The 14,676-nt window shown below is 47.4% G+C and overlaps 1 protein-coding gene and 1 long non-coding RNA gene across 4 annotated transcripts in view; one reads left to right on the top strand and one right to left on the bottom strand.

Annotated features, from left to right (window-relative positions):
* The window catches only part of TNRC6C (trinucleotide repeat containing adaptor 6C), a 336,978-nt gene that overhangs the window by 318,945 nt on the left and 3,357 nt on the right, over positions 1 to 14,676 (bottom strand). Inside the window, exon 3 of the mRNA XM_056332439.1 lies at positions 8,245 to 8,342. Within this exon, the coding sequence (XP_056188414.1) occupies positions 8,245 to 8,298 (54 nt within the window). The 5' untranslated portion in view covers positions 8,299 to 8,342. The remainder of the gene's footprint in view (positions 1 to 8,244; positions 8,343 to 14,676) is intronic.
* Positions 1,417 to 10,149, top strand: LOC130146420 (uncharacterized). 3 transcript variants are annotated; one of them, XR_008820905.1, is made up of 3 exons: positions 1,417 to 1,899; positions 2,074 to 2,201; positions 2,539 to 10,149. It is a non-coding gene; the product is annotated as an uncharacterized LOC130146420 (long non-coding RNA). The 3 variants fall into 3 exon arrangements; XR_008820902.1 differs by having other exon boundaries at positions 1,417 to 1,915; positions 6,954 to 10,149; XR_008820904.1 differs by having other exon boundaries at positions 1,417 to 1,915.

The following is a 14,676-nucleotide window of genomic DNA, read 5'->3' as shown; positions in this document are numbered from 1 at the left end:
TCCCAGGCAGGCACAGTTGGCTGTCCCCTGCCCTCTCCAGGCAGCCAGTCCTCCCCTGCACACCCCAGGAGCAGCTGGCGCTTTCTGCCTCTCCAGCTTTGCACAAAGGGCTGCGGGCAGGTGAGTGGCTCAGCGGGCTCTGGAGCACGAAGAGAAGCTGAGCATCAACTTCAGAAATATCTGTAATACACAATAACATCTGAAATAAACCCTGGGCAGGCACTAATCTTCACATTTGCGTGTAATATATGACTATCCTGAAGGTTCTCACTTCAGTGCCTACACGTTATTCCCAGCAGCCACCAACAGTAGATAGAGCAATGAAGCTGGTGGAGCACTTACAGGAAGAAAAAAAAGGAAATGCATTTTTCTTTCTCTCTCTCGTGGCATACTCAGGCTCCAAATATCTCTTTACAATCCATATTTTTCCACAAAACACGACCAACCTACTAAAGCAATGCAGGAATCACCTATCAGCTCTGTTACAAGAATGATTGCTCAGTCCAGACAGGCTGTTAGTGCAGACACTGGTGTGCCTGTGCTAACGTACATCTCCTTTGCAGAGTATCCCACGGCCTTGCTGGTATTCCCCACCGAGCTGTGTCTTGGGTTGGATCCACGACTCGGGTCCCTCCACAAACCTCAAGTCCCAGCAGGACTGAATATCTAACAGCCAACATCCAGCCTCAGGAAAGGTCAAATCCAGAGCAGCAAAGTACCCAACAGCTCTGACTCCAAAAGAGAAGGCAGATCCCAGAGCCAAGAGGAAATTTGGAAGAGCTACAGCTTATAAGGATCTGGCCAGTTGCAGTCCTCCCAGCTTCAGGAAGAGCTGTGGTAGCCTCTTTGAAAAGGCCTTCTGACCTTAACAACAACACTGTGCTAACACAACGTATCTTCCCCCCGCCCCAAACAAATCACCTCTGAGAAAAAGTGTGGTTCCTGTTCTAGAAGCACAAAATGAAGTGCAAATCAATATCCTTCAGACTTACTGCCCCAAGCTGGAGAGGGGGGATGCCAGCACATGCAAGGGAAAGTGCCAGTACTATTCACATATAAGAGATGCTGATCTGCTTCAGTGGTTGGCAGGGTTATATACCCCAAACCAGACTGATGAACAGAGCGATTAGCAGACAATCGCGGGGAATGCTTCCATCCTTTATTATACCACCACTGTGGAGGTGAATGAGGCATTGCCAGAGCCAGGAGGATCCCAAATCCCTCCTCTCCATAGCAAATGCTGTAACTTCTTAGAAGTCAGCTGGGGCCACCCTACTCGGTGCTATTTTCTCTCCCATCACTCACACTGTCTCTTGTAGCTCTCCATTTCTGCTCTTTCCTTTCCTGCTCATACTATTCCCATACTTGGCAGCTTCCTCCACCCACCTCTCCCCATCCCCAAATCTCTGCATTTAATGCTCTGTTCCCATCTCCTTGGTTATTCTCAGCACGGTGTACCAAAGATACACCAGGCAGGAAGGCTGTGACACTCTGCTGCCCTAAGTGAGCGAGATTATATGTGTTGCATTAAAGGGGGATGAGAACAAACAAACAAATCCATCTTTTAAAAGACTTTATACATCCCACTTGCTTGCAGAGCATCCTTGGGAGAAAGCTGGTTTGTTGCGATTGACGTTACCTGGTGCAGTAATTAGAAGCCGTATTTACAGCCTTGCTACCATTTTAATGCTGTTTTGCATCTGTTGTACTTTCACTTAGAGAGTAAATGTAGTGGGGAACACCTGTTTTCTACTGCTAGCTCATGTGACATTCCCCGGCCAGCTATTTCCCCTCTGTTGCAGTGAGCCGTAATTATTTCAATTACCGTTGCAGGGACATTTCCCTGTAGCAACAGGTACCAGTCCTGGCCCAGGTTTTTGAGCAGATTGGAGGTTTGAGGTGACCTCACCAGCCGGTCAGCTTAACATACCCTTGCATGCTTCTCACACCAGGGCTCTGTGCTTGCTTTCTCTCCAAACCCCAACCATCCGTCCATTCCTTGCTGGGGTTGGTGGTCTCACAAACAGATAAAGCAGAGACATTTAATTCCTTCTTCACCTCTATCTTTAACAGCAACGGTGCACCCTGGGATGCCTGGAGCCCCCGGCTGGAGGATGGTAACTGGGGGAGTGATAAGGTCCCAGCTGACTTTGAATCTGTACAGGATTTTCTGCTGCAACTGAACGGACATAAGGCAACAGGTATCCTGGTTTCAGCTGGGATAGAGTTAATTTTCTTCTTAGCTAGTGTAGTGCTGTGTTTTGGATTCAGTGTGAGACCAATGCTGATAGCACACTGATGGTTTTGGGTGTTGCTGGGTGATGCTTATACCAAGTCAAGGACTGTTCCGTTTCTCAGGTCCTGCCAGCAAGAGGGCTGGAGGGGCGTGGGAAATTGGTAGGGGACACAGCCAGGACAGCTGACCTGGACTGGCCAAAGGGATATTTTGTAACATTGAGCATCATGCTGAGTCTATGAGCTGGGAGAAGGAGAAGGAAGAGGGATGTTAGGAATGATGGTGTTTGTTTTCCCAAGTAGCTATTACATGTGCTGGAGCCCTGCTCTCCTGATGACAGCTGAACCCCTGCCTGCCCATGGCAAGTGGTGAATGAATTCCTTGTTTTGCCTGCATGCGTGGCTTTTGCTTTACCTGTTAAACTGCCTTTATCTCAACCCCCAAGTTTTCTCACTTTCACCCTTCCGATCCTCTCCCCATCCCACTGTGAGGGCAGCAGGCGAGCGGCTGCGTGGGGCTGAGCTGCCAGCTGGGGTTAAGCCATGACAGCAGAGCCTGAGGAGATTCATCCCAGCGCACTGAAAGTTGGCTGATTTTATTGAGACCCCTCACAGTTACCTATCAATGGTCCTGGGAACCTGGAGAGGTCCCAGTCAACTGGAAGCTAGCAAATGTTATTCCAGTTTTCAAGAAGGGCAAGAAAGATGACCCTGGTAATTATAGGCCTGTCAGTCTCACTTCGATGCCTGGTGAAATTATGGAGAAGATTATTCTAGGAGTTATTGAAAACAACTTGAAAGACAATGCGGTCGTTGGACGAAGCCAACATCTGTTTGTGAAGGGACAGTCATGCCTTATACCGCCGTAATATCCTCTTACAGCAGAACTACCCACCTAGCGGACAAAGGGAAGGCAGTAGGCATGGGCTTTTTGGATTTTAGCAAAAGTTTGGATTTTGTCCAGAGGGTTACTGTGAGAGGCAGCATGTCCAGCATACAGCTAGACACGTACACAAGGTAACTGAAAGGTCAGACTCAAGGAGCTGTAGTGAAGGGGGTACATCTGGCTGGTGGCCAGTCAGTACCGTTCTTCTCCAAAGGTCGCTTTTAGAGCCTGTGCTCTTTGGTGCTTTTCTCAATGACCTAGACACAGGAGTTGACCACACACTAAGTAAGCTTACTCAACGACACTAAATTAGGAGCAGTTAATTCCCTCAAGGGTAGAGAGGTCTTACAAAGAACTGTCAATACATTAGAGCTCTGGGCAACCACCAACTGCATGAAATATAACAAGAACAAGTGCCAGATTCTGCACCTGGGACTTTGTAAACGTAATACCTACAGATTGAGGGACAAGAGGCTGGAGTGCAGCCCAGCGGAAAGGGACCTGGGGGTTTTTGGTTGATGGCAACCTCCATGAGTCAGCAATGTGTCCCAGCAGCCTAAAGGACGAGCTGCACCCTGTGATGTGTTAAGCACAGTGTAGCTAACCAGCCTAAAGAAGTGACTGTCCCACTATACTCAGTATTGGTGGGGCCACATCTGCTGCGCGCCACTTTGGGCTCCACAAGGTAAGAAGGATATAAAAATCTTAGAATGTGTCCAAAGGAAGACAACAAAGATGGTAAAAAGGACTGGAGGGCATGAGTTATGAGGAGCAGCTGAGGATACTTGGTTTGGTCAGCTCAGAGAAGAGGGGACTGAGGGATGACGTCGTTGCTGTCTACAACTGTCTCATGGTGGAGAGTGGAGAAGAAGATGCTGATCTTTATCTCTGGTGTTCAGTGATAGGAAGCAAGGGAATGGCTTAAAGCTGCATCAGGGGAAGATCGTATTGGCTACGATGAAAAATCGACCAAGAGGGCGGTCAAGCACTTGAACAAGCTCCCCAGGGAAGCAGTCTGGCCTCAAGCCTGTCAGTGTCCAAGCAGAACTTGCACAACGATCTTAGATACAGGGTTTAACTTTTAGGCTGCCCTGTGTGGAGCTAGGCGTTGGACTGATCCTCATGGGTCTGTCCCTTCAGACTCAGGATACTCTGTCTCCTCTCCCACCTAGCTCAGAGGTGCGCAGCAACGCCATTTGCTGTTCTTGCATTGCACTGCACTGGAGGAGGGTTCCAAAATAGCAAATCGCTCTTGAACTGGTTGTCCCTGGACACGCACCTATATCTTTATGGATTTGTCCATTCGGACCCTACACCCAAGCCCCGTCAGCAGCTGCCCAGGCACATTGGCAGCCACCCCCCCACAGCTGCCCCTCCGCCAGCGGTTAGAGGCTGTGCTGACAGCAAACACGCTTCTGAAGTGTCATACCCAAACACGTCTGTGTTTTGGATCTAAATTTGTGATTATTTTACTGTCTTATTCCAAGTCTTTGTCCAACCCCACCTCAAGAATTACACCTGAAGAATGTGTAAGTCAGGGAAATGTCATTCACAGAGCTGCAACAGCTTCCACAAGGGAAACGGGTTATTGTCAAAACTCACTTAGAAGGGGCAAACTGCAGCACAGAAAGGGAGTGGCTAACTAATGTCTGACTGAGCTCCTGGGTTTCCATCAGTCTCAGAGGTGAAACCACTGTCTCCCATCCCTGTCTGATGCCCAGAGCTCAACTCCACAGCTGATGCTTTCTGAGGACCTGAGCTGGAGCCTAATGCTGTACCCTTGATCTTATCCTCTTCTCTGCATTTCCCAGAAAAGCATCCTTCAGCCTAGCCCAGCAACTTGTCTGGATTAGAAAAATGACATGAATGCAGCCAAAAAGCATTTTAAATCACTGATCCAGGCATGGACACAGTCCTTATCCTGGTTTCAGCTATTTCAGGTAGTACTGAATCAAGCTAAACTAGCACGAGAGCATCTGCTTGCCCAGGGTAATTAGAGTTGGCCAGTCATACCAGGGCTGTTTTCTCAAAGCAGAACTCAGAGTGCATACTGGTGGGACGAGGGGGAGAACTGGGTGGTGACTGAGGCTGGGGAGAGCAGAGGTGGCGGCAATCAGAGGTTGCACTCCCAGCAGGGAGATGGTATCACAGATCAGAAAAGGTATCACGGATCAGAAGAATTATCACAGATCTTAAAGGTCAGGCTTAGGCTGCATTTGCAGAACTAGATGCTCTCCAACACCTGCCCCAGCAAGCAATGGGTCTCCTCCAGACAAGGCATCCCTCACCTCTGTGACAACCCAGCATGAACCCACCTTTGTCCATCCTGCACCACCACATGCTGAGTGAGGAAACCTGGCTGCAAAGGGCTCTGCTCTGTGGCCAACTCAGGCATCAAAGGAGATGCAGAGAGACCTTCCTGCAGCTCTAGTGCTTGCTTTCTACATCGCCCAGGGAGCCTGCAGCCAGACCCTCTCCTGATTTTGATTCGCTACCACAGTCCATCTTTCCTAGTCAAACCGAGCTGCTCCAGGTTGGTGCTGCCTCTCTGGCTCTGCACATCACAGCAGCTTTCTGGTTGCGGGGCTCTCTAGACAGTACTATGCCACAAATAACTGTTAGTAAACAGCAGCAGCTTGAAAATGCACCAGGAAAATCATTCTGCTCTGTAGTATGTTTAAGAGGGAGAGCGAAGGTTATGCAGGTTTTTTATCCATATAGCCAACAGAAGGCTCTTAGTTTATTTAGGTCAATTAACTTCAGCTTTCAAATTAAGTTCTCATCTCATTTTACAGACAGGCTGTAAGCAAAGCATAAAAAAGGGTCAGCTGAGGAGAGCACAGCCCAGGATTTCTAGACTGTTAAGTAATTCAAACTCAAAGGGTAGAAACAAATTTGAGATAAGAGTGCACAGACCACCTAACAACGCCTGCCACTTCCAGCACTTATATTTTCTTTGCTCTGTGCATCAAACTTCCAGGACAGAAAAAGGTAGAAAAAAAGAGCTGATATAAAGAGCTGCGCAGAGGAAGCCATTTGTGGTACACAACAACGCGTTTTATTGGTCTCGCACACCCGGGGAACGATGCTCCATATTCTTGAGTGCCATCTACTGGCATTTTTATCTCTTTGCTATATATTAAAGCCAACCCCAGTGTTAAAAGAGCAGTCAGGTTGCAGTCAAGCACTTGAAAAATGCCAGAATCCGCACTGCACAGATAACCCAAGCCCAGTCCCCTTGCATAGATGCATCGCAACACACGTTGTAATAATATGATCACGGAGCACTTTTTCCGCAGGAAAAAGCCCCCTTTCGTACACCAGATGGATAATGCTCTCTTAATGAGCAGCTATTCAATATTTTTCTTTATCCTCATCATTCAATATGTAGCCCTGTGTCCCGTGTATGGCATGTTATTGAAGTCCTGGTCTAAATAATGAGCTATTAATTTTCTCCTGGGCTTTCACAACATTTATTATCATAGTATCTGAGCAGTTTGCAAACATTAATTTGCCTTACAGCAGCCCTGCAAGGAAGGGTGGAATTATTCTTGTACAGATGGGGAACTGAGGCATGGCCAAATTAAAATCAGAAGGGTATCGTGTGGATTGGTGCTCGATTTGAGATGCAGAAAGGACCCATTTCTCAGAGCTTTGCAAGTCCAGGTTTTCAGTGTTTAGGGCACCACTCTGACAGCCTCCACATCCAGCTATGAGCCCCCAGCTTTCCCAGTCCCATCTGCTGTAGCAGCTGGGAACCCAGCAGCGCTGGGGTTCATTTGAGTTGAAGTTTCTCTGTAACTTATCTAGTGACTCTGCTGCACTCACCCAGGCTGCCTTACTAGCTCCAGAGAGGCACAGCTCCCCAGAAGCAGTGCTCCCCTCCAAGTTGGTCATCTCGCCATGGATTGCAGAGTCAGCCGAAACAACTGCTTCGGTCTGGGGCAGCCAAAATTACATACTTACTATGGATCATCCCAAAGACCATCTCTTCCTCGTAACACAACCCACAAGACACTTCCTCGCACACCTCTGGCAAGCTGAAGACTTGCATTAGAAGACCAGAAAGCATGGCAAAAACATGCCGAAGGAGGAGAGCAAGAGCATCAGACTGGGGTCCTGCCACCAATGAATAGTAGTCCCTGTCGATTCAGAAGAGCCCATAAACACAGCACTATGGAAGACAGCAACAACCTCATCCATATTCCCTGCCCAGCTGTTATGGAGAAAAAAGCACTCTGCCACCTCCAAATCCCGTGGCAGCGCAACCCAGCCCATATCAGCAGTTACACCAACCCCAGCCCGAGAGAGCGGTGCCGGGACAGGCACCAGTGCTGTCTCTCTGTCACAGCAGCTCTCCGAAGCTTCTGAAGAAGCAAAAGAGACCTAACACACAATCAGAAAGTCATGGATGGGGACGGAGAAAGGATAAACCCCTTCTTGACACCTACGGCTCCCCAGGCAGCCCTGACATCAGGCTGTAGCCTCCCCAGCCACCCAGGAAGGGAGAGCTCACAGTCAGTGCATGGGGCTCAGAGCGAGCTGCATCACCGCAGCCTTTGCAGCGGAGGGAGGGCTCCAGTGCCCCTGCTCTGGGCCTAGTGCATCACATCAGCCCACTGATCTGCAAAACCAGCCATGCATTCTGCTCTGACAGGGGAGCTTTCAGCCCCGCATCACTATTTTCATTCTGCTCTGCACACCCAGTAGAACTGCAAGACCATCTAGGGGAGCAGAAATCATTTTCTGTTGTATTCAGAGAAGGAAGCACTAGTCATCCACATCATGACAATATATTTCCTTATTACTTTCCATTCTTTCCTGTCCCTTACTCCTCCTAAGATCTTATTTGCATTTTTGATCAGATCCATACACCGAGGAGAAGCCTTCAGGGAGCTGGTTGTACCAGTGCCCAGGTCTTTTTCCTGGGCTGAATCAATTAATTTACACCTCTGGGAATAAAATGAATTCTTTCCTGCAACATGTACAATTACACCCAGTTTTCGTTGGTAAGAGAGGGGGAGAATGAGGCTTTGAAATGCAAAGTCACATGTGCAAATCATCATCTCCAGCATCAAAAGCTTCACCCACATGCTGTGATCTCAGGTGAGGCAGCACCTTACCTGTGCAGGAGGAACCACTGCCTCTTCTGTGCCGACCTGCCCACACTGAGCCATCCAGGCTCATCCTCACCCTGGGTCCCTGGCGATCAGCGATGGCCCTGCCAGAGGAGATGGACAAGTTCAATAGGTGACCAGATTACCCGGCACCTTCCCGAAGCGCAGCAGCACCCCATAAGCCTGGTGGTGTGGCTCACGCCCCCCTCGCAAGGCTCCCCCCGTTAGCCCCTGCTAGCGCCCCTGCCCAGCCCATTGCATTTGTTTAAACTTCCATCTCGTACACTGGAGCCTGCAGGGCTCAACCACGTCCCCAGCACAAAGCACGGTAGTAGCAAACCCCAGCACAGGACTGCCTGCACATTTTCAGGCTAATTTGCTGATTTGAGGCTCTTCAGCCCAACTTCCTCCTGTATTGTTACATTTAGACTTCTTTTCTTTTTTTCTTGAGTATTTAAACATGGACAAAATCTGTCCCTCACGCGCAGCTGGGAATACATCTTCTTCCTCACACAACACCAGAAATTTTGTCTCTCGATGGAAGAGAGGAGGAAAAGCCTGATGTGGTCTAGTACCTTTTAGGTGGCAACCAGTGCTGGATCTACCTCAGTCAGCTCCTTGTAGGTGCTTTAGATCAGGTGTTTTTCCAGGCCTGGCCAGTGAGCAGGTCTGGCCTCGCACAAGGGCTGAGCCACCTCCTTCTCCCCCCTTCCCATGCACACAGAAGGCAACAGCACTTGTAGAAACGGCCACATTGGTTAAGAGCATTACACAGCAGGCTTGATAATCAAATGTGAATGCTGCCGAGTAACCACACATACCGTCCCTTTTTCCCACCCCTCTCCCATGGCATTTCAGTTCCTCCCATCCCTGTGCTCTCTGTTTCTCTCTCACACCGCTTTTCCCATTTTCCTGACTCCAGCAGAGTCACACCGATTTCTTCCTGTGCTTCCCATCCCTCCCACCTGAACAGCCCCTCTCCCACCGCTGTCCTCTCAGATACACCGACACCTTCCTCCTGCACGTTCCCAGGCGTGAAGCCTTCACCACCGCCCGGGCAGCCGGAGCGTGCCTACTAAGCATCCCTGCCGAAGGCAAGGGCCACTGAGAAACGTTAACATAAAACTCACCAAATTGGATCCATGAGACTCCCAACAGTTTGGTTAACTTTATTTCTTGTAATTACTAACATACTGACGCTCGTTAGGTTTGGCAAACAGACCTCAAGAACACAGATCCTGCAAAAGCATTGACTAGGGAGCTGGGATAACTCTGGCTCATAAACTTTGGGGTTTTCTGATGCAGCCAAAGCTGAGCAAATATCCAGCAGCTCCCCTTCCCCTCCTGCTTCAAGGCTTTAAGAAGCTTTCCAGGATTCCTGCAATTCACTACAGAGGTGGAAAATCTTTTTTGCACCAAAGGAGCTGCTGGGACCCTCCTGCCCAGGGGCTGCGAAGGTGCTGGGAGGTGAGAGCCACCAGCAGCACCCACAGCTGCAGGCTGCAGCACCATGTGCCTCAGTTTCCCTCTCTCAAGACGTACCAACGACCATAGCCACCCCTTCAAGGGGCTGTGACATCTCCGGGCGCAGAGCATCCCTCTCCAAACAGGCCCCAACCTCACGTGCAACAACTTCACAATCAAGTTCTCCTCGGACAACCTCCCTGCACAATACCTAGTTTGAACTCTGTAGAAAATAGTTAATTAATCTCTCTTGCTGCGGCCTAATTCTCTTTTCAACATGTGGCTGTCACTTCCCTGTCATCACAGCTGATTTACAATGGGGTTTAATTAAATCCTCCGTACATTATTCAGCATTCTCTGAAGACAACACCAAAGCAGCCAAGGGTATTTAAAATGTCACCTGCTGAGATGTATCATCTCCTCCTAAATAAATATGACAGTGATCAAACTTTGGCTAATTACAGTGACTTCGTTATTTGTTTGTATGTTTTAATATTTAATTGCTTTCGTGTTCATCCAATTACAAAGCAACAGCAAATAGAAATTAACTTTTTATCAGCGTGTTCCCAGCCCAGCTAATCAGCACTTCAAAGGCCAGACACAATAGGAGGCCATCCAACCTGAGAGAGCTTTACAATATATTCTCTGCTGAATGGACCATTCTATTAAATTAAGGGAGAATTGTGTTTGTCCGTGTATTCCCAGCTCCCACCCAGATTCCCTTTATGTGACCGTTTATGGGCCTTGTTGTAGCATCCTTGCAGCAGGATAGTAAATTGTTTGTATTGCTCCTGCCCTCGTTCCGATGGTGCTGCTACCTGCTCTGCAACGACCCAAGGTAGCAGAAGGTTGCTCTGCGTCAGCAAAAAACACTGAGAAATCGCTTCCCAGTGATCGCTCATGCCTTGCTGTTGAGCAGAGGGGAGCACACGCACATCTTGCTCCCTTGCATGTGGGGAGCAAAGGCAGCATCAGGCAGCGTCCTGCCCAAAGCTGCCTGTTAGCCTGAGCAGGCACAGAAGTTAGGCCTGACTTTTTTCCCCCAAATCTGAAATTTCCCTTGCTGTTAGCACCAGCGCAGCTGCAGCAGATGCTGGAGTGCTCACAAGCCATGGGTCTGCAATAACTTTATTTTCATCCTCATGCCTGTTGCAATTAGGCTTAGCTTTGCAATGGGAACAGTTGGATGGACCCCCATCCTTGCTGAGTCTCTGGGACATCTGCATCCATCTTAGCAGCTACCAGGGGAAAACAGCAAGGAGAGCCTGAGGATACACAGCTAATACAGACAGGATCATTTCTGCCAATGCAACAATCTTGCCAGTGATCACCACTTATATCATCAGAAATCTGATGTAGAAAACAAAGGGTTACACGTAGCTCCTTTCCTTCCACAAGTCTCCTAGCAGAAGGGGAATCTTGCTGCAAAGTGATTTAGGGTCAAAGAAAAAAGATAAATAGCACATATGCCAAACATCCAAGAAGAAATACCACCAGGCAAGCACATGCATAAATGACCACATTAAAGAGAACTGATCCGTGTTGTGTTTGTCCTGCATTTCATTGCATTGCCCCACTATTATATCCCCCAAAAGCCAAGCCTTTTAGTTGCCACAGCCAAAGTCTAGAGACCAGGAATTGTGCCACAAACGAATGCGATTTCAGGAAGCAGTCTGCATAGTCATGATAATGAAGCACAACCTCCTTGCTTAAAATATTCAAGCAAATGCATGTATATATAAACGCGGGGCAGGCAGTAAAGCTTTCCCTTGGAAGCACACACAGGCTAACGTTATGGCCCAACCCTGCCTTGCTGTGCTTCAGAGTTCATAACAAGTCTGTGTACGCACAAAGAGATTAAACACTTGAACAACCAAAGATTAGACAAACTGGGAGGTTTCTTGCCACTGTTCCATAAGTGAATTGTACTCAACCCTCCAAGCAGCAAGTGAAAACCTCAGAGTCAAGTACAACCACAGGTCTTTCACACAGACACCAGGAGATGTTACAGCGACTACCACACCTCGGTTTTACCTATCTACCCAAATCTATTACAGCAAGAGCATACAGGGGAAAAAAAAAAAAAAAGATAATGTGGAAGACTGATTTCTCCAAACTACGCTGCAGCAGCAAGAGCCCATCTTTGTCCCTGGAGCATCAGGAGATCTGGTACCCAGAGAGGCACCATCTTTCTGAAAAGGCTGCAACAACATTGTATAGAAATTCTCACAGTGCGACAAAAAAATTATTTGGGGGATGGGGGAAGTACTTCTATCAGATGGATTTATTTTTTCTTTAAAAACCACAAAAAATTTATTTTTTCTTTAAAAACCACAAAAACAACCTCTGTTTTTTCCCCACTGAGAAACAACTTTATGTTTAATTTTAGGCTTATCTCATAAAATATTAAATGAGCAAAGAAATGCTTCAAATACTTCGATTTTATTGAAATTAAATATTTAATTAGACCTAAAACATTTTTTCAGATTTTTTTTTTAATCTTTGAGACTGGTTTCATTTGAGAAATCAAGAATTGCAGTTTTTCATGCAAGCAGGAGATCAGATTCCTGCCCAGCTTCAGTAAGGACTCATTCACCATACTGACTTGCTATGGGTTTTGTTTTCTTAATTTTTCTCCCCCCGAGTTATATGGTTCATTAAAAAGACCCAGAAATACCAGGCTCACACCAAGAATGAAGCTGAACTAACTTTGCTGGGGTCCTTTGAAACAGCTGAGCACTCCGTGCAGCAGTGGCGAGGGAGAGGTTTGGGGCTGGAAGAGAACTGAGAAGAAACGCAGAATATGCGCATGAAGAAAAACAGATACTTCCCACTTTGATGAAAAATCTGAGCATTTTGAAGTCTATGCACAAAGACTTCAGCAAACTTGGCTGCCAGTGATATGAGAAGGGCCACAAATAAAAATAAGCTTCCAGTTCAAAAGATGTTTGGCACTACAGGAAAACCACTTCCCCCCCAAAAAAGTGAGAGGACAAGAGGAATTGGTCAAAGGGCTTATAAATGTTTCATTCCAGACAAGCTCCTGAGATACAGACGTTTCAATAAGGTCTTCAAAAGGAAGAAAATACCTTTTTGTGCCTGGCCAGTAGCACCACTGGCCAAAGCAGTGCTCTTATCCTGCAGGAGCGATGGGGACAGAGGCTTCAAAGTACTGCGGTGACCCTACCAACACCGGCGTGGGAAAAGATACATCAGCTCATTTCTAGCAAAAATCTGTTTTGAATCACTTCAATATCCTTTGACTAAAAGAAAAAAAAAAGTTGGAGAAAGTCCTGAAGTCATGATTATATCACCTTCCAACAGGCAATTTATTTTCCTCCCCCAGCCTGGAGTGAATTTGTATCCTCAAGCTTAAGCTAATTGCATTTGTCCAACTCCGGTTGAAACACAAAACCCCAGGCTCAGCTACCAAACCCAGCTTGAACCAAATCAAAGGTTTCAGCTGGCATAGCCTGTTCACTTTGTAACTTGTTGGAATTTGGAATTATAATTTACCATCCTCATCCAGGCCAAGAACGGTACTGATATTACCACTGCATCTAAATTGTAAACGCTTTCCAGGATGGCAAAGATATCTGCCACTCAGTTTTACTGCTTGGTTTTTGCATTTTTCAGCTCTGTGATATATGGGGTGACTGAGTCCAGGGCATATATCCAGACTTCTGAAGCTGTCGTGTCATTGAAACTCAAGAAATAACTTTGTGCTGGGGATAACATAAAAAAAAAAAAAAACCACAAAAAAAAAAGAAAGAAAAAAAGCAGACCTCTCCTGGCTTCCCATTTCTTTGGTCCCAGGGTCTTATTACAGAGCTGTTAAGCTTTAAGTTGGGTATTTTATATAAAAGTCCCAGATCCCAGAGTCAGAAAAATCACAGGAGAATCTGAATTTCCATTCCACAAGAATCAGGCTTCTAACCTGCAAGTCTGCAGAGGGGTATTTCAAAAGGCAACACCAAGGGCTGTAAGCCCAGGAGGAAAATAAATAAATCAATAATAATAAAAAATACAACAACAAAGGACTTATGACAGTGAAAAAAATAATCCAATGGGAAACTCCACAAATAAGATGCCAGTAGTTGATTTGGTCAGCATTGTGGAAGTGTTTAGGATGGGTGTTTCCGAGAGGTTATACCAGGACACTTGGGATGGGCACGGGGCTTCAGTGAGCCTTGGCCAGGCGGCGGGAGGGAGCAGCCCGATGCAGGATGGCACCTGACAAGCTGAAAATGGGGCTGTGGAGCAGAGGTGCCCGTTCACCTCACACAATGGTGGAAATGTATAAATTAAACTGCCTTGCTGCTCCTGTGTTTCCATCCTCCTTTGAATCCACTTCAGGTTTTAGTCAAGCCAATAGAGCAAGGTGTGGAAACTTGCTTAGTCCAGTTGCAAAACCCTAGGAAAGTTCTTCAGGTCCTTCCAGCTTACATGTGTGTGCACCTTTCTGCTATGGACACCTGCAGCTGCCCAGAAATCACTGCCCCAGCCTAGTCCTTCATTTATTGCCTGCTGCAAAGGCACCCTCGGCTTCCCTCCGCCTCTTGGCGGACTTGGAGCTGCCCAAGTGGCGGATGTGTCATGTCTTCTAGGACAAGCCAAGCTTCTGGATGAAGGCAAGAATATGGTGGGTCACTGTAAAGACTCATTGAGGTACACATTGTCTGCAAGACGTGGCACAAAGGCCATATCCTGGCAGATGGTAAGCAACCTCACCAGCAGCTGCACACAAGCTAAAGCTCCAAGGAGATCCAAGAGCACTGAGCACCTCCAGGTAGGCACCAGCACCCTCCGGCATCAGGCTCTAATGGTGCCCTCTGCCACACCAAAGCTTTTTCAGAAGCAAACGCTCCTGGAAAACCACAGACCAAGACACAGAACAGACAGACTTCCAACGCAGACAAAATAAAAAATAATATCAAAGCAAGCAGCTTGCACACAAGCATCGCATTTGCAATT

This window comes from Falco biarmicus, chromosome 1 (assembly GCF_023638135.1).
Source record: "Falco biarmicus isolate bFalBia1 chromosome 1, bFalBia1.pri, whole genome shotgun sequence".
Taxonomy (NCBI): Eukaryota; Metazoa; Chordata; class Aves; order Falconiformes; family Falconidae; genus Falco; species Falco biarmicus.
Note: the sequence above shows the minus strand (reverse complement) of the source record. Positions and strands in the feature narration are given on the sequence as shown.